This window comes from Balaenoptera physalus (assembly GCF_965194825.1).
Source record: "Balaenoptera physalus genome assembly, chromosome: 16".
NCBI classification, from domain to species: Eukaryota; Metazoa; Chordata; class Mammalia; order Artiodactyla; family Balaenopteridae; genus Balaenoptera; species Balaenoptera physalus.
The window spans coordinates 48467696-48487870 of NC_138898.1; the positions used below are offsets into that span (position 1 = coordinate 48467696).

Sequence of the window (20175 nt, forward strand, 5' to 3'; positions counted from 1 at the left end):
GTGGTTGGGGTCAGATCTGCACCACGTCTCTCTCATCCTCTTTGGACCAACTGTGACCTGAGGCATATTCTCTTTCGGGAGCTGTGCAGGAGCACAGGCGGGCAAGCACAACTGCTCAGACACTTTCTAAGCCTCTCCTTGCAAGACATCCACTAATGTTCCATTGACCAAAGCAAGTCACGCGGCCACACCCGCACCCGCCCAAGGGGGTGAAGCACACTCTGCCCACAGCGGGGATGTGTGTGTGTGCATATCTGCTGAACAACGGTCCAAAATCACACTCATATTGGGCACATAGTAAATCATGTCATATAAAATTTTTCATCTAAACGTGTTTTATATGATTATTTACTTACATTGTCTCATTACCCACAAAACAGAATAAAATCTCATTATAATTTTTTTACTACCTAAATAAGAACATGTCACAGGTCAAATCACATTCCTCCACATACATAACAAGACCCAATGTTACAAAGTCAGCCTGTTACTCTTTGCCAGTTTGATCCCTTGCCTTTTACATGTTTCCACTCTGGGGGGGATTATTCTTTCCATTATCTTTGTGCAATTGTGAGTTCTTTCTATATCATTTCTCACTTTTTCTTTGTAAATAATTTTTAGATTCAATTCCTGTTTATCTCGTGACTCTTATATACCTGGCCTAAAGCCAGGCACTTTAATACACAATCCCAGGAACTCCCTGGTGGTCCAGTGGTTAGGACTCCAAGCTCTCACTGCTAGGGACCTGAGTTCGAGCGCCGGTCGGGAATCCAGAAAGCCACGCAGCATGGCCAAAAGAAAATAAAAAGTTATCTCTGGTAACACCTCTCTTTCTGGGCCAGGCCCCCTATCTAAATTCTTTAAAAAAAATGCACAATACATTATTATTATTATTATTATTATTACCAGTAACAATAACATTTAGAACTGTTACCAATAACATTGGCTTCAAGCAAATGCCCGTAAGTAATTTTTTCATAAGCTAACAGTAAAAATATAAGCATGAAGATAATTCATAGGATAAGCAAAGTCATATTTTGGGGAGTCCCCAGGACAAAAGCTAGCAGACAAAGATTTTGATTATTAATGTATTCGTTTCGGGACAAATCAATCTAGGTATAAAAATATGATTACTTATACTTATCAGAGTAATTTTACTAGCATGGATGGGGTGGAACTAGGGCTTTTGAAGCCCCCTGGACTGGGCTGTGCTTGTGGTTGTACCTGGGCCCCAGCAGAAGGTCCAGCCCCCGGCAGGTGAGGTCCCTGCAGGCCCGAGGCCGTCTCTGCCTTGCCTTCCTTGCATCGGCAGTCTACACGCCCTGGCTTACCTGGGGGAGGACTTCAGGCTCACCCTGCCCACGTTGCCCACCCTGGGGCCTCACACAGAGCCTGGCCTGCAATGGGTGTGACAAAACATTTCCTGACCAGATACATGGATGAGTGTTTGAGCTTTATCAGCTTGCTGATCCGAAACTAACTGGGCTTTCCTTTTGGGCCCTGTCGATATTTACCGCAGAACACCCTCACTCTGGCCAGGTTTTCCTACTACGTATTTCGACCTGGTATTCACTATTAAGTTGGCACTACAAGACCAGTCCAGCCACAGGATGGGTTGTATACCTGAGATTTGTAACACAGAAACATGTTAGATCTGGCTATTAGGTTTCCCTTCTAGCCCACGAAATCCTACACGATCCTAAATGCAACCAAAACTGTGTGTGCCTCCAACACGACAGTATAAAATAATACTCCTGCCATGTTGGTGCAGTTTAAACCGAAGGACCAAGGATATTTTACAGGGAGGTGAGCCCTTGTGTAACTATCACGCTGTGGACAGCTGGGTGAATTTGGGGCCAAATCAAAGAGGGAAGATGGAGAGGGAAGGAAACGGAGAAAGAAAGGGAGGGGGCAGAGAGAGAGAAGAACCCAGAACGCCTCAGAGAAATAGATTTCTTCCATCGCTGGCTGAGTTAGAAGCAAGCAAGAGTTTAAAAGCAGGTGAGAAAAAGTGGTTGTGAGGTGGGGGAGGGGTGGGGGAACTGGGCCGTGAATAACAACACTGCAAAGGGCTTTGTAAGGGCGACGCTGGGTCTGACAGTGTGTCCCACTCCGAGTGGACCAGGCGGGTGGCTGGGGTCCTGCTGGCGCAGAACATCCTGACGGCTGGTGGAGGAGGGGGGGCAGCCCCAGGGTGTGTGGAACCCACGGCATCTGTCATCTACAGCGGGCTTAAGAGGTCAGACAACCCCGGTTCATTAAAGATTCATTGAGCTCATGCATTTCCACCACTTAGGTGCTCTGTAACTCACGGAGTCTTTGCAAATATTTTGAAGGAGGTGACACATTGCAGGGGCTTCCTTTATCTAGTTGGGATTTCGCATATATTCTTTGGAAGTTTCTATGCATATGTGGAAGAAACAGAGTGGAAAAGCTGAGGATTTCCCCCTGGATATCAGTTTTATGCTAAGAGATCTGGTCACTGTCTTCTTTGCAGCAGCTCAGTTTACTTAACAGATAAGAAACAACCAGTCTTTGCTCTTGACCTGATGGGTGACACAGGGGAAGTGGTGGGCGGCCCTACTTTGAACTGGCAAATGATAACTCATGATTCGAACAGTCTGGGTGGATTTTCAATAGGGGGCAATGGAATAGAACTATACCAGTTTTCATGGGAGGCCGATCTTTGTTGCTCCTTCTAGGGGATAAATTATGCGTTACTGAGAGTACAGAGCAGAATTGGGAGGCAGAGTACAAGGAGGGCACGGTGGTGAAAAGACGACCTTGTGAAAGCCCCTGGAGTTAAAGTTGGCGGGAAGGGGCACCCAGTCTCTCTCTCACGCTTGCCTGCAACGACCTTTGGGACAGAATGTGCAAGGGAGCTTCCAAAGGAAAGAGGGGCCCAGCTGGGGAGGAAGAGGGGGCGTGATGATTCCTATCACCACCTGGGTGAGCTGTCACTTCTCCACCTCAGGCTGAAAAAGCGCTAAGACCAGCCGTCTGAAATGTTGGCATGAACGTGAAGGTGATGCTTTTGCTTTCTGAAACACTCTTGTTGAAGGTGTAAATGAATACACCAGCAACTCTGATTGTGTGACCACCAAAATAAGGCAAGCCCACACAAGATGTAAAGATGAAGGATTCTCCAGGAAGAAAACCATCACTCGGAGAGGAGAAAAGGGAAGGATTTTCTGATCTGGCATTCTGGCCAGGAACTCACATCTCAAGAGGATAAGAAATAAATTCAAGATTTATGCACACAGATATTAATACGAATTTTTCTTCATAGTTATTGCATTTTTAAGACCAGAGAAAATAAGAATTATATACTACATTTTATAATTTATGTATTTTAAATTATTTTATTATTGTATGTATATTTACATATTCCATTGTATTTTAATGAAGAACTATGGTTCCTTTCCACTTCAAAAGAAACAGAGATTATGTAAGATCAGAACAGGCCCATGAGAAAAGTTTTATTATGCTCTCCAGAAAACTGAGGACAGAGAGGTTAAGTAAGAAGCTCCAGGTCACACAGCAGTAGATAGTTCAGCAGAACTCAGACCTGCCAGGTCTGATTTCAGAACCAGTGCTCACACCACTGCACTATATTTGCAGATGGATATATAACATGTTCCTTAAAAACCACTCTAATCGGCATTGTATCTGTATTATTAACTTTAGGGAATAATCAGATAATGAAAGAATTTTAAATAGATACCCTAGAATATTAATAAATTGTGAAATAAACACACACCTAAAAAACATATTATGTTCATGAATAGACCAGAAAATACTCTTTTTATTTTTTATAAGTCAAAGCATAAGATTTCTATGACACATCTCATTTTGCTCTGTCAAGTAAAAAGGGAAGAATATATTAGATATAGCATAACAAAGGCTTTGTTCGGTGATTCATGCACTGGAATTTTAATGTTATACTTTTCTTACAAACATGCTTTTAATAAGGCAGTAAACTGTATTTAGCTAAAGATAAAAATAATTGATCCATTTTGGGCCATCAAGGCGGTGTATTTTTTTGTACTTTACTTTCATCCTACTTTTCATTTTCATGGAAAGTACAGAGGTAATAGCAGATGAATTTCAATTAGTTTCAATTAATGCCATAAACTGTTATAATGTATTAGGTTGCTGGGTTCTATCTGAACCCACCCCCCCCCACCCCGGCTAAACCCTCCAGGTTTTTTTTGCAGTTGAAAGCCAGTGATGTCAGCTATTCTCCAGGATACTGGAGCAGTTCTAATAGTTTAGGATAATTTACATCTATAAACTCATCCAACTCCAGAGACCAATAAACAATTTCCTTCAGACTGGACTAATTCCATCACAGAACAACTGTTTCTCCTTTGGAAGCAGAGGAAGACATGATAAAACGGAGACAGGGGCGGGGGAGAGTGTTGATGCTTTGGGGGAGATATCTGTGCCTTTTCAAGGGGCAGAAGTTCAGAGGAAAGCTAACCTCCTCCTATTAAAAAAAAAAAAAATCCATTGTTTCTGCTACATAGCATCCTTCTGTTCTTCTAGAACAATCCCTCCACCGTCCTCAGCAAACAAGCCCCTCCTCTCGAGTCTGTGTGCTTCAAAGTTAGGCCTGGAGTTTCCCAGGATTCGGGGTGTGATTCCTGGATGGACATTCGACCCAATCACAGCCCATGAGACACAGGAGTTTTTTTCTCAGGCTCTTGGGAGAAGGGCCCTATCCTCAGCTCCCTCCCTCCAACCCCAGCCTGAACTATTGAGAAAAAGGAAAATTAGCACTGAGGGAGCAAAAGCTAACTATCATGAAAAATGTCCACATTCTTTCTGGTGTTATTAGAAACCAAGGGCTGACAGGCGGAGTGACGGTAATGGATGTGGGAACAAAGCCCTGCTCCTCGTTTTCATGAAGTGCCAACTTCCAGTTTCCAGCTTCAAATACCATCAGCCCATAACTGACTTGGAAATAAGCTAGATGCGGCTGTGCCAGCAGGACCTCAAATGGATCAGAGATGGCTGCTTCCAGCCCGCCCCTGCCTGAACGGCTGCCCCACTCCAGCCCTCACCCATCCTTCCCCGAGGGCTTTCTCTCTGCCGCCGTGGGTGCCAGAGATGGGAGTTCGCCTTCCTGCCGTGCTGTTTTGTACACAGCATCACGCCTGGTTCCCCAGCCTCTAAAAAGTGACCAGTTAAACCTGGACTCCCCTGGCCCCTCCACCTTCCCCTCCCACTGCTGCCCTTCACGGAGTCTGCCCGGCCTGAGTTGTTGGGTAATGGTCTTTGGATACAAATCAAACTCCCCCAACCTCTCTCTTCCTTTGCTTATCCTGCCCTTCTTTTTTTTTTTTTCAGCAATGTCTGCCTTTTAAAATTTTTTTATTTTTAAAATTTTTTTATTTTTGGTTGCGTTGGGTCTTCATTGCTGCACGCAGGCTTTCTCTAGTTGCGTCAAGCGGGGGCTATTCTTCATTGTGGTGCGCGGGCTTCTCATTGCGGTGACTTCTCTTGTTGTGGAGCACGGGCTCTAGGCACGCGGGCTTCAGTAGTTGTGGCACACGGGCTCAGTAGTTGTGGCTCGCGGGCTCTAGATCGCAGGCTCAGTAGTTGTGGCACACAGGCTTGGTTGCTCCACGGCACGTGGGATCTTCCTGGACCAGGGCTCGAACCAGTGTCCCCTGCATTGGCAGGCGGATTCTTAACCACTGCACCACCAGACAAGCCCCTATCCTGCCCTTCTTTAAGGCTGAGCTCAAATCCTCCTTTCTTAGGAGGAGGATTAAACTTCACAGCCTCCAGGGCTCTCATGAAGGTCACGATGCCTCTATACAACCAGACTGGTACCTGGTGTACACGGCTCCCCATCTTTTGTGTAGAGACTGTGCTAGGCTGCACCATCACCAGGATGGCAGGGGCTGAGACCTACACCCTGGAGAAACAACCCTATCACATGTAGCGGTAGTAGTAGTAATAAGGCTAACAACAGCCCATATGATTGAACTCCTACTGTGTGAAAGACGCTGCCCTGAGCTGGACGTGTAATATCTTATTTATCTCGTTTAATCCTGATAGCAGTCCATGTGAGGAAGATATCTGGAATGGCACTAATTAAATTCAAGTCTGAATATGACTCTAATTATGGAAAAACTACAAAGAGAAAGAGCTTCCTCAAGGCAGGAGGTTAACATTTTTCTTTCCAACTTTCCTTATAGTCATTTGAAAAGGGTCACTACCCTAAGCTGAATGAACTTGGCTGGGTCTGTTTCTCAGACGCCTCCCAGAGCCTGGGCCCAGCATCTGAGTGTTCGGACCACCTACCTGGGAGATGCCCTGGGAGTGTCCTTAAGCACTGGACCTGGGAAAAACAGCCTACTTTTAGGACAAGAAACTAATGTCTATAAACTCCCTAACCTGGCCGTTCAGTGGACAAAAGCAGGCACACAGGGGTTTTATGCAATGGTTAATGGGAGACACTCTTAACTCTTGCAAAAGCATTTATTTCCCTTTAAGTGGGCACCAGCGTATCACCATCTTCGACCGCTAGTCAAGGCAACACGTTAGCTGGATGCTACTCCCCCATCTGAAAACCAAGAGCTTCTTACGTTGGAATTTCTAAGTTCTCTGCCATAAGTATTCAACCTTAAGAACTTGCATTGCCACATTCAAAGGCCCTTTTCTTGGTCAAAAGGCTCCTGAATCCTAACATTCAAAACAGCCAACAGTTTGATTAAAACACTGCATTATAACAGGACTGGGCACATTCCTAAGACATAATGTATATTTTGTATTGAACCATTGGCTTTTGTACTTTCAGCAAGCTTAAGTTACATTTTGAGGTCTGGACTTGAAGAAATGGTAATGAGTTGTCACAAATTGTATGGATAAAAGCAGGGTTCTGCAAACTATGACTCATCCCCTATTTTTGTAAATAAAGTTTTATTGGAACACAGCCATGCTTATTCATTGACATATTGTCTGTGGCTGCTTTCTTGCCAGAGCAGCAGAGTTGGGTAGTTGGGACAGAGACCATATGGCGGGCAAAATCTAAAATTTTTGCTATCTGGCCCTTTACAGTAAAAGTTTGCTGACCCCCAGATCAGAGAATTCCCTAAGTGTACTTAGGTCATAGGGCAATGATTAAAGAATGACTAAAATATTGAAACAGGTTTAAACACATACAGATGCAAAACTGAAAATAATACCGAGTTTTAATGCAAAAATTAAAATATTGAATACTTTGACAAGTTTTTATTCTGGGTCCCCAGTATATATCTATATATCCCACCTCTGCCCAGAGGTTCCAGACCCAGTTGGTTTTATGGGTGATTCCTGTCCAAACTTTAGGTTATACAAAGTATTTCTGACCCACCAAAAATATGGAAATCTTCCCCAAAACACTGTGTGAGACTAGCATACCCTTGATTCCAAAAACTTGCCAAGTAAAGCATAAAAGAGAAAACAGGCCAATCTTACTCATGAGTTTAGATGCAAATAGCCTCTAAGTACTAACAAATTGAATTCAGCAATGTGTCGAATATCCTTTGATACCTATTTCTGATTTTTAATGAAGAGAAAACAGCCCAATCTTACTCATGAGTTTAGATGCAAATAGCCTCTAAGTACTAACAAATTGAATTCAGCAATGTATCGAATATCCTTTGATACCTATTTTTGATTTTTAATGAAGTAAATGTAGAAACTTGACAAAAAGTTAACTAACACCTAAATCTTCCACCAAAAATCAGAAGAAACTGTATTTAATTTTAATATATTAATTATATTAACTAACATAATGAAATTATATTTAAACAAATACATTCAATAAACTAATATATTTAATTTTATATACTGATCTCCACACTCCAGTCACTTACTGATTTTTCCATCCCTGGACTGAATCAAAGGTCTGGGTTAGAAGCCCAGCCCATCACAGGTAGTTGTATAACCCAACCAAGTCCCTGATCCTCCCTGCGCTTTCGGTAAAATGAAGGGGCTGCAGTAAGTCATCTCTAAAACTTGACTCCCCAGGTTTCAATTATAGACAAATAGGCAGCCAGGCCCTGTTCTAGTTATTCTACTAGTCAAATAATTTCCATTAATCCAAGCAATAGACAGGAAGATGCTTGAGAAAACAATTTGTACAAATGTTTTACTCTCTCATTTGGCTTCAGGAAGTGGTAGGCAACTCGAATATGTTCATTTGTGGGAAGGACTGTGCAGGCAACCACGAGGGAGAACAATGGGTTGTGAAAGAAAAGAGCCCTTCCAACTCAGACCTTTCTTTTTCTTCCGAGGTCTTTTCAGCTTCACAAAAGGAGTCATATTTTCCATATAATTGCTAAACATGTTTGCTTATTAAATTATTCTTTAATTAGTTAATGATTTTAGCCATGCTTTGCTCTTTGGATATTCATTTTTGTGTAATAAAATAATTATAGATAATTAAACTATCTCAAGCCTTTTTCTTTCCCCCAGCAAACATGCTGGGTATCCAAAAATGACAAGTTGTAAATTAATCTGGAAAACAAAGCATGGCAGATGAATGATTTGGTTGGAATTAATTAGGCACTAATTATATACTGGAACTAGACGAAGAATAAGACTCATTATAAAAATAAAATGCTGTTCTGAAAAGATGCACAGTTACCAGCATCCTTACCTTCTGCAGCAATGGAGTTGTTCCTGATCCAAGTCAGGGCCTTCAAGCAATCTTCTTCGTCGTTGAGGGTGAAATGATTGCAGGGAACCGGGCCCGTGTACCGCCGCAGACTGCTGTTCAGAACTTCTCTGTTTGTCGGGTGTTGACTAATGTCGGCCCCTGTAGGGCATGGGACCTGAGATACGTTACAGAGAGATGCTTATTTCAGTGGTAACAGGTGAAGCGCTCACAAGGAATGAGTTAATTCATTGATTGATTGATTAATTAATTAAAATAAACAAAGCAATACCCAGTACAGGTGTGCCTTTTTCTGTCTCCAGATATAATCAGGTCTTAATTACAAAAAAAAAAACAAACAAACAGGTGAAATGACCACTTGGAGCTAATTCTCAGAAGGAGCTGCCCTGGTCATCTGATGCTGCGTAACAAGTTATTCCAAGGCTCGGTAGTGCAAAACCCCCATTCCATAGGCTCACAGATTCTGTAGGTCAGCCATGCAGCCAGGGAATGGTGGCGGACAGTTTGTCTCTGTTCAGCAATGTTGGAGACCTCAGCTGGGAAGACCTGAAGGCTGGGGGTGGTGATCTGATGGCCGGGGGCTGGAATCACCTGGAGATAAACTCTCTCAATCGTTTTTCTTTCCCCAAGAAAACATGGTGGGTATTTAAAAAGATGACAAGTCATCACTCTATGTCTAGCAGTTGGTGCTGGCTGTGATCCCAGCTCGGGTTGTCGGCCGGAACACCACGTGGGGCCTCTCCCTGTGGCCTGAGCTTCCTCATGGCTGGGGGGCTGGGGGGTTGAATTCCAGGGCACATGTCCTGGGAGAGGGTAGCATTCCAGAGAGCTCCACATTCTTCTCTTCCCTGATCCTGGGAGCAAAGCAGGGCCTCTCTTGCCACGTTCAGTCACGGAGGTCTTCACAGAGGCCTGGCCAGGGTCAAGGGGAGGGAACCCAGGACTCGCTTGTTCCTGCAAGGGGGGTGGGGCCACAGAAGAGCACGTGGTACTGGATTTGATGTCGCTGTTTTTGGTAAAAACAATCTGCACCGAGGCAATTATATCAAGGGATTGACATTCAAGCACATAGAGGGTCTACCCACCAAATGAGGGAAGTGGGCTACTACTTACTTGTGAAAATCATAGGATTATCTTTCACTTTGTCAAAGAAGTGCTCTCTCTCTCTCTCTCTCACTCAACACAAAGCCCTCCCAGTATAGCTCCTGTTCCCTCGCTTTTGACATAGACATGAGTGAAGACAGACGCTTTCCTCTGCTGTAGGTAAAGCAACAGCACAAATCCAATAACGGATGATGGCCAACTCTTGTCCTTGTTGTCCAGGATGCCGTGACAAGCTGGACGCCCAGGCCCCGGCCAGAGCATTCAGCCGTGACTCAACGCCATCCAGTCGTTGTCAGGGTAGAGCAGGGGTTCAGGGTGGCCAGATCTGATGGCTCAAGAAATGCCAGATACTTGGGTTCTTGATGTGGACTCCTGATTTGTTCATTACTTTGGTTCAATTAAAATCGAGCAAACAGACGCCATTGTGGAAGCCAAGTCAAACAGCACAGTGGGGTGGGTGTGCCCAGTGGGCCCCCGTGCTGCCCCTCTGAGGTTCATTTGGCGGCAGGTGGAGATTATGGGAGATAACGAGGCCAGAACCTAGGGCAAGACTCCCAGGCAGCTCGGCTGCTGTCAGAGGCCCCGCACCAGCCGTCCTGCACATTTGTGGAGTGAGGCCTAAGGATGTGAGGCCAGACTCCTTCTACAGCTACGAAGGGCAAAACATTCACTGGCAGCAGAGACTAACACGGGCTCTGAGGAGGCCCCTCCTCCCCGACAACCGCGGGCAATGCCTGCTGTGCTGGGGGATGTGAATGCCGGCTGGTGCCCGGACACGTGGGGCTTCACTAAACCCCAGATGACATTTAGGAAACTTTCGGGTATATCCTTCCTCAAGAGAAATGGTAAAGCCTTGGCACATGGCTGTGATGTATTTAATTCAATTTCAGGCTGGACTAAAACAAAAAACAAAAAAAACAGAATCTATTTTTAAAGCTGGATGTCCTTTCTCCACGAAGAGGCTGCAGTAAAATGATATTTAGTAAAAAGGAACAACCCAGTAAGTAGTGGTCATTTACTACAACTAAAATTGTGGAGGAAAGCTCTTATTAGCAATATAATTTATTTAGCAATATCACACTAAAATTTTGGCATTAGTATATTCATGGTTATCATAAAGCAGTCCATTGAGGGCTTTGGTGAATGGTTTAAAGTGCACAATACTGAATACTGTGCTTCGGAGGTTTGAAACTTTACCAGAACTACAACAAGCATTGTAGTATAAGAGAAAATGAAATTGGGGTAACATTATACCAGTTTAGTAAATCATGATTTAACAAGTCAGGAAAAATCCTTAGCAGAAAAAGGCAGGGCTGAAGAACAAATTGAGAGCCATTCAATTTATAAAACTTTCAATGACTTATCATTCCAAATAGTGGGTGTTCAAATGAAAAAACAAGGAAAAGGGGGGGGGGAAGGAAAAAGGTCAAAAACGAGAATTAGTTTGCTACAATCCTGAAATGTAACTGCATTCTAATAATCCATATAATTCTTCCATGCACTTAAATGGGTGGAGTTGTTTTTGCACATTTTTAACTATAAAGAATTAGAGAAATTAAAGGGATAATATATTTTCATGTTCGCATGGTGGCATTTCACAAAATAGGCAAAACTGGAGCTAGAATTTTAAATCCCAAAGCTAATTAATTTGTCAACACAGAGTTTAGCAAAACTCAATACATCAAGAAGGATCTATGGGGAAAAATCATATTATGTCATCAACAAAAGGAGGGAGTAGAGTTCAATAGGAAGGAGTAGAGTTCGATAGGAGGGAGTAGAGTTCGACAGGAGGTGTGGGCACATTTACTGAAGACGCACCATCAGCGCTGGCTCCCCAAAGCAGAGCGTTCTCTACCACCACTGAACTGGCACTGACTCGTGATTGGAGAGAAGCAGACACTTCTCAACCATTCCAGATGATTTGGGATGGAGAATCACCTGCTGGTGAGAGCCCCTTGGCCACCCCATTCTCCTTGGCAAGTTAACATGGCAGCAGGGGATGCTGGTGGCCTACCCAATATCCTGTCTCCCTTTCTTTCTTAGTAACAGACTCCTGGGACATATGCCCAGTTGGAACATTTCCCAACTCATGACCTGAGAGGTCAAGAGAGAAAAGCAGGTGTCCTTGCGGGGGCAGGGGGAGGGCAACTCGAAAAGTCATTTTTCTCTAGTCTTTCCTCCTTCCTGCTTCTTGCACATGAAATGGCTGGAACCACAGCAGTCACCACAAGATGCTGAGGATGGAAGCCACATTCCAAAGGCAGAAGAACAAAAGACAGAAGGGCCTGGGTTCTTGAGGACACCAGGAAGCCACCTTACCAGAACTGAGGTTGCTTTTCTCCAGATATTTTTAAAGAGAGAAAAAAAAAAAAACTGTTTATTTGACTCTAGCTATAAACGGTAAGTTCTAGAATTTGTGAGTTGTGAAGACTTTTAAAGCCATCCAGTGTAACCTCTGCACCACATGGATGGGAGAGGGCGGGAGGGAAGGAGGAGGCAAGGGGAAGGAGAAAGGGAGAGAGGGAGAGAGGAGAGAGATAGGCAGCGGCGAAGAACTGGAGCCAGACCACCTGGGCTCAAACCCTAGCCCCTAGTCTGCCACCCCTGTGTGACCTTGGACAAGTTGTCTTGTCTGACCTTTGACCTCAGCCCCACTGCAGCTTGGTTCCCTCACCTGCGAAATGGGGGTGGGAGTGGCAGGGAGCTCAGGGTGTTCCCACAAGGGTGACCTCAGGGAGCACTGGTGTGGTGCAAGGTCAGTGCTCGATCTAGGTCAGGTGCTCTGACCTCTCCTGCTGGCGGCCCGCTGTACCCGGGGGGTCAGACAGTCCCTCTTGGCGGAGGCTCTGACCCTTAGGAGGTAGTTTCTTAGGATGGATGTGCGCTGTAGTCCCATGGCTTCTGACGTCTGTCATTATCTGCTTCCCGGGCCACACTGTCCGAGTCGAATTCATTTCTACACGAACACCCTCAGCCATCGGACTCTTTGCCCCTCTGGCTAAACATCCGGGGTGACCTCTTGTCTCTGGAGGTGCTTCAGCTGGTTCCTTCCCTTACGTGTGACACCAGGAAATGCACGTCATGCTGCAGGTGCACTTCTGTCCTGTGATACACTCTGTGACACAACCACATTGTGCCACGTAACGGGCTCGTGACCGCCACGTCGTCGTCACGAATTTCACCCTTTGTCAGGATCAGTGCTCTTATTTCTCCAGTTGATTCTGCTTCGCCGGATATGACTATTGCTGCTGCTCGTAACAGCTGTTTGAATTTGCTTGACATCTTTTGTTGGTTATCTTTTCACTCTTAAACTCTGAGTGTGGTTGGTTTTGTATTCCTCTTGTATTTTGACGTCCCTGTAAAAACAGATCCTTGGTCTTGTAATGGGGGCAATTTAAAACCACGACACTCGCTGTTACAACTGTTAGGTTTTTTTCCTTATGCCATTCTGGTTCATATTTTCAAGTGTAAGCCTCGTGGCTATTTTCTTTCTTTTCTTGCCTCTGGTTACATGAAGGATGTTTTCTTCCATTTTATCTTCTCCGGTTTTTGGAAGGTGAATTTATTTAGGCTGCTCAAAAGCATTCTTTAACCTTATTTCCTCTAAATTTAAGAGTCAAGAATGAAACATTGCCTTTGTGCTTCCCCATTTAAGACACTGCATAGTCCTCCTTGGCCACCTCTCTCCCTATTTTCAAGAACTCGGTTTTGATTAGATTACTTTAGAGTAAGATTCATTATTGCCCATCTTGGATTTGTTCTCAGATTTATAAAAATGATTTGGATTACCTTTTTTTTAAAAAATGAAAGCTTCTTTCTTTCTTTCTTTCTTTATTTATTTTTGGCTGTGTTGGGTCTTCATTTCTGTGCGAGGGCTTTCTCTAGTTGCGGCGAGTGAGGGCCACTCTTCATCGCGGTGCGCGGGCCTCTCACTGTCGCGGCCTCTCTTGTTGCGGAGCACAAGCTCCAGACGCGCAGGCTCAGTAGTTGTGGCTCACAGGCCTAGTTGCTCCGCGGCATTTGGGATCTTCCCAGACCAGGGCTCGAACCCTTGTACCCTGCATTGGCAGGCAGATTCTCAACCACTGCGCCACCAGGGAAGCCCCTGGATTACCTTTTAAATTGTTTGTGGTGTTGCCATGTGTCCTTTTATACTACTGTGTCCAGTTCTTTTCTGTCTCCGTTATACAGAGTGCGAATTAAAGACCACGGAAGATCCTCTTTCTCAGGCCTGGCCCACAAAGAGCACTTTTTGTCATCCTCCAATAGGATACACTTAGGCGAGCATGCGATGACTGAATTGCCCATTTTCTTCAAAATGCTGAGCAGCCAGTTTCATTTTCTTAAACCACTGAAGGCTGGAGAAGTAGGTTTTTGATGCTTGCCTTATTTTTGTTCTTTTTTATGCAGGGGGTGGTTGGTAATCTGCTATTTTTCTCTTGAAGTTTGTTCATTGTTTTCCCTATCGTTCTCATAGAACCAAAATTTCATCAGAATGTAACTAGCTGAGAAAATTCTTCTTTGATTTTGCCAAGAATGTGGTCAACTGGATGATGTTTTCAGGTAAGGAAAGTTTTCTTCTAGCATATCTTTATTGTCTCTATTCCATGTGTTTGGGCCTCTTCTTTGGGAGAAGCACTGTCCAGGCATGACCTCCACCTCTAGCATATCTTCTTGTCTCTGGCACCCAATGTATCCCTTTGTCCTTTGCCTCCACCCTCCAGGGGAGCTTTGTGACTGGTCTTCAGCTGATATCACCAACTTGTACAGAAGCAGGTCTGTCTCTTGATGGGGATTTAACATCAATCCTTTCTTACTCCCCATCTCCCTTTTCATCTCACCCTGTGGCCTTCTCAGCTCAGACTCTGTTTGTCGAATGTCTTTGGCTCCTGTGATGGAGACCGTAATGAGGATGATACACAGTGTCCTGGGGAGAGAGACAGAGACAGAGACAGAGAAAGAGGGGCAGAGAGAGACAGAGAGAGAGAGAGAGAGAGGGAGAGGATCCTGCATTCCTGCCTTCCGGAATATTTTCAAAAGTATGTTCTTGCTCTGATTTTTCTAGATGTTGTTCTCTTTTCTCTTATTCTGTGTTATCTTTTTGTTCCAGTTGTTTCTTGCTGTGCAACAAACTCACACCAAAACTTAGTGGTTTAAACCAACACTGTTTTATCACCTTTCACGATTTTGTGGCCAGAAGTTCAGGTAGAGCTTGGCTGGGCAATCCTTTTATTCCACGTGTTATCAATAGAGGGCACTTGGTGACATTCAGTGTATGGATGGTCTGGTCTGGAGGGTCCATGATGGCTTCACTCACATGTATGGGGCCTTGGCAGGGATGGCTGAGAGACTGGGCTCGGCTGGAACCCTCAACTGGAGAACCCATGTATGGCATTTCCAGCACAGCGGTCATAGGGTATCTGGAATCCTTACGTGGCAGCTCAGGGCTCCAGGAGCCACTGTTCCCACAGACAAAGAGAAGCTGCCTAGCCTTTGACTTGGACTTAAATTCACGCCATGTCACTTCCTTCGTACTCTGCCGGCCAAGGCTGTCACAAGCCTGCCCAGATTCAAGGGGAGGAGATATTGGCTCTGATGGGAGAAGCCTCAGGAAATCTGAAGTCTTGATTCAAAACGGCCTCTTTTCTTTGGCCTCATGCTGTTATTTTCCCCTTTAATCCGCCCCAACACAGGGAGGTCTCTTCATGCTGGGCGCTGCCAAACGACAAGGGGTGGCACCTTGACGCATGCAGCTCTGTCCACCCTCTGCAGCAGGCTCTCGCCTGGGCCTGCACTGTCCCGGATGCCACGTTCTTCTATCTCCCATCTGAGACATAACTCGCCTCCTTGGAGACCACATACATTGCTCACCCACACCAAGCTCACCAGAGCTCACATCCCACTTGCCCTCGCCCGGCTGCACGCTCTCGCCCCCCACCCCCCGGCTGGCTTTCCCCGAGCGCCACCCCGTGGGAGTCCCAGCCACGGTTTTCTCATGGCCCACGCCAACCCATCTGACTTCAGGCTGACACATTTTTATCCCTCTTCTCTTTGAGATGACCCACACCCAGGCGTGGGAGCGGGCATCTCTCCATCTCTGCTCGATGCTCCATGAGCCAGGGAGGGGGCTCGGGGACCCTGGTTATAAGGTCTTGCAGACAGCTTTTCAGAACCGTCATCGTCCAAAGCGGAAAGGTCAGAGGTAATGTCGGAAGTTGACTGATCAAGGGGAAAACTTCTATAAACACATTGTTTGTAGTTCTGGGGGGTAACCAATGAAGAACGAACAACAGAAATGCCGCAGAATGGCTGACCCTGGCAAGAGGGCTTGGAAGCAGAGACCAGGGCTCCTCACACGCAGCCCTGCAGCACACTGTATCTTGTGCATGGATTTTCTGATTAAAAAAATAAGTGCTATGGATTTGGATATCAAAAATATTGCACGATATTTTAGACTGGTACATGACATTTACAGGTCAGATTAGAGGTTAAGATTTGTAATTATATTTTATAACAGGTAGTCTTCTTGTTTATTTTCATCACTTTAAATTGTTGGTATTTTTTTAAATCACAAAATTGGGGCAAAACCGTGAGAGTGGAGGAGAAGGGAAATAGGGAAAGAAATAAGAGCCGGAAGCTCCTAGTGAATCCAGCTGCCTTTTTTATATCAGTCTATGTACCTTTAATCTTTATGTCCTTCTGGAAGAATTAAATTGAAACTCTCTTTATCACTTCATTTCGTGTTTCCCATTGTTAAAAGGGCAAGAGCTTAATGTGCCACAGACTAAAGCCGCAGGGGCAGCTGGGCACACATGGGCAGACGCCCGAGTCTCTGGACAGCTGGCCGGGCCTTCCTGTCACATTTTCCCAAGTCCACGGTCGCAGGCAGCAGCTGGAACTCGGAGGGGCAGGTGAGGGGGGACAAAGGGGTGCTTGGTGTTTTCTTCTGATTTCACGTTTGAAAAAGAGGAGTACTTAAGTAACCAGTTTATTTTTCTCCTTTATCCAGAAAAAAAAATCCTTTCCTACACTTTGAGAATTGGATTGCTTTAAAAGACGAAGAAGGAGAAGGAGAAGAGGAAGAAGGGGAGGAGGAAGGGGAAGAAAGAAAAGAAAAGAAATCACTCAGATGCTGATCCAAGCTGGGTCCTCAGGTGGGCCCCTCACTAGTGGCCTTGGCCTTACCCAGAAACGTGTTAGAACCGAGGTATCTCAGTCACGGCCCCCACCCCACCCCCTGCTCAGCATCTACGTTTTAACGAGACGCACAGGGGATGTGTGTGCACATGGCAGCGTGAGGAGTGCTGCCCTAAGGTACAGGTGAGGTTCTAGGTCGAGAAAGTTCAAGTCTGTGTTTCTCCGCCTTAGCTTAGAATCACCTGGGAGCTTCAGAAAAATACTGATGACTGGACCCCACTCATCCCCAGAATAATTAAAACAGAGCCTCTGGGGGCGGGGCCCTGGCCTGGGTTTATTTCAAAAGTGCCCCAGGTGCTCTCAGTGGGTAGCCCAGGCTCAGCGCTCGAAGTCAGTGATGCGCGCAGTTGCTGGGCTGTCTATCCCCAACAGGCTGGCCTCCCCTGGCTCATCTGTGGGAAGCAGGCCTGAGCACATCCCCAAGGTGGCCTAGGACAGGAGCAGAAAAACATGACCAGTGCCTGGGGTGGACAGGGGATAACTCCCTACAAACCCAACTTGGAGGCCTATCCAGTCCCTGAGAGAAAATGTAATGAAAAGACTCCATCATCTAAATCTCTTTTCATCAAAGAGATGCCCTATTTCTGTGGCATTTCTGCATGAAATGCTCCGGCGTTGCAAAGCGAGAATGTTCAAATTCGCTTCTGTCGGATGTTGAATAGGTCACATCCTGCAACACTTCCCTGGAATGTGGTTTGAGAATTTAATCGAGATGGAAAGCACGGTCACCAGGTAAGCAACCAGCCACAATTCCTAGCTTTGTAACCGAGAGACAAAATAAAATAAGGCTGACAGAAGGTGCGCATGTTTGAAATACTTTCTCGCAAGCCCATCGCCACCGCCGAATGTTAGCCTCTTGAAGCATAAATTAATTTTCTACAGATGCACGCCAGGCTGCGTCTGGATTCTGCTCTGGTGAGCAGTACGTGTTAGACTTCTGGACAACAGCTTCGAGGATGACATTTCTCCAACTTGCTGTGATTCTTATCCTTGAGCAGAATTTCTTGGAATGGGTTTCCAGGAGGGTTTTGGACCCAATTCCGGTCACATGTGCAGGTGGGAGGCACGCTCTTGACCCTGAGACGTGGGCCTGGTCAGCACGTGACCCCCGCCATCCCCGAGGGCTCACCTGGTACTGCTGTCCGGTGCAGAGGACGAGGTGGTCGTAGGGCACGACTTCTTCTCTGGAAACGATGACCTGCTTAGCTGCTCGGTCTATGGCAGTCATTTTACCAACCACCACGTTGACCCAGGAGCACAGCGACATCAGCGCGTGATCTTTGTCATTATAACAGTGGCTGCGGAGAGAGAGGTTCCATCAGTGACATTTGAGCAGCTGACAGCGGGCATTAATTAGACATCTGGTGAGCTGGTCCGAGTCCCCTGGTGGGCCGAGCCTGTGCTCTTGCTGGGAGTTTACCGGGACCCAGGCTAGCTAGGAGATTTGTCCTTATGAGACACTTAGTCGCAAATTGACATCTTCCCATTAAAGCTAAATTGTTCTGCCTGGGGTAGACCAGTCCATAACAGGGAGGGTGTGTGTGTGTGTGTGTGTGTGTGTGTGTGTGTGTGTGTGTGTGTGTAATCATTCATATATACTCTTGCTTCCATTTCATGGCGGGTGTAAATTTACTTTAGCAGTTGATCTGTCATATTGACAATTGTCATATTGACCATAGACTCGGAGCGAATGAGGATGAAGAAAGTGACATCTGAGGATTCTCACAGGCAGGGCTCAAGGTCCAGAATATCGAGAACCCTGCCTATTTGCTAAGGCTTTTCAATATATGACTAATTTCAATAAATGACTAATTCATTCTTAGAATTAGTGTATGGATTCATGCCAAAACAACAAAACGCATTTTATTTAGAGAAAATGTCCATTAGGGAATTATGTTTGCATCCAGTACAATCCCTGGGGACTCTGGGGAGTCACTTCTCAGGGTAAAGGTGATTTGCGGGGACCGCTGCTTCCATAAGAGCAGGCCCAGGGTAGACGGGTTTTGTTCTCTGGGTTCTATTCGAGGGTGAACACAATACTGTAATGGGAGAAAAGTGGGTTTCCTGTGGCTTTGGGTTTATTTAGAGTCCTGTGAGGGTTGTTTCCAGAATTTTCTGGAAGGTTTGACCTCATGTACATGACGTTTTAATAACCCTGTTCTGAAGACGCAGAGAGTAGGGCAGCAGAACAGCGAGAGTCTGTTTAAATCTAGGCTTCCCCGTGCCAGGGTCTGTGTCCCTGCTCTGTCGCCAATGAAAATGGACCCTGGGGACTCTGCACCCCTTTTTAGAACTTCAGTTTCCTCACCTCTCAGCAGGGGATAACGACCCCTCCTCACATGCCTCGAGCATTGCAAGGGATGGACACGAGAACGTTAAGAGATGCTGTCTGTCAAGTGGGATGCATATGTAAAGGGCAATTATTCCAAATAATATTAATGATACACAACCCTGTTTACTCTCCTTGGAGGCAAACAGGATTCTGAAGTGGTAATGGGAGAACATTTTTTCTTTTTGATCCACGCACGAGTCTGCTCTCACCACACAAAAAGAATCCTGGTAATGGATGCACATTAGACCCTGTTATAGGGCCTGTGAAAGAGAATGGAGTCTGGGCTTTGTATCTCTCCACACAGTGACACTTAAAAACAAGAAAATTTCTTCTTAATAAGAAAAGAAAATCGGGGGCTGGCCTGCCACAGGAAAATAACAGATAGTGAGATGAAATTCTCTTATAAAAAGCCATTTTGGTAGCTTTACAGGAAAACAGGAGGCTTCACTGATTTCATACATCTATGAGAGACCCATGAGGGATTGTCCTTACTTGGGACGTGATCCGTTCCTAACAGGAGCAGTACCGTAAGCCGTCCAAGATGAGGAAAAATTAAATATAGTTAATACACAGGGATTCGTCATATAAGGATTTGCTCAAAGATGAAAGTTCTCAGGGGAAATTTGGGGAAGGCTAAGACGATGTTATTTCTAATGACAGTAGGCCAGCGGTGTTGATAATTTCAGAATGCATACTTCAGAGATAAAATCTGAAGCTCTGTCCAGTGGGAACTGGCACCCGGGAACACTGGGGTTGCAGGGACCTTAGGAAGCACTGAAAAATGTGGAGTGCTTGCTTTTACAGCCTGTGACCACATGGAATGACATTTCTCAGTTTAGAAACTGAGAAGTTTACACTGTGTGTAGCT

General features: G+C 45.4%; 1 protein-coding gene across 3 annotated transcripts in view; it reads right to left on the reverse strand.

The window, feature by feature from the left end:
* The window catches only part of CFAP61 (cilia and flagella associated protein 61), a 257330-nt gene that overhangs the window by 65035 nt on the left and 172120 nt on the right, over positions 1-20175 (reverse strand). For all 3 annotated transcript variants that reach the window (XM_082431642.1, XM_082431640.1, XM_082431641.1), the window contains 2 exons: positions 18105-18273; positions 8657-8831 (listed from right to left, as the gene is read on the reverse strand). In XM_082431642.1, the coding sequence (XP_082287768.1) occupies positions 8657-8831; positions 18105-18273 (344 nt within the window). The remainder of the gene's footprint in view (positions 1-8656; positions 8832-18104; positions 18274-20175) is intronic.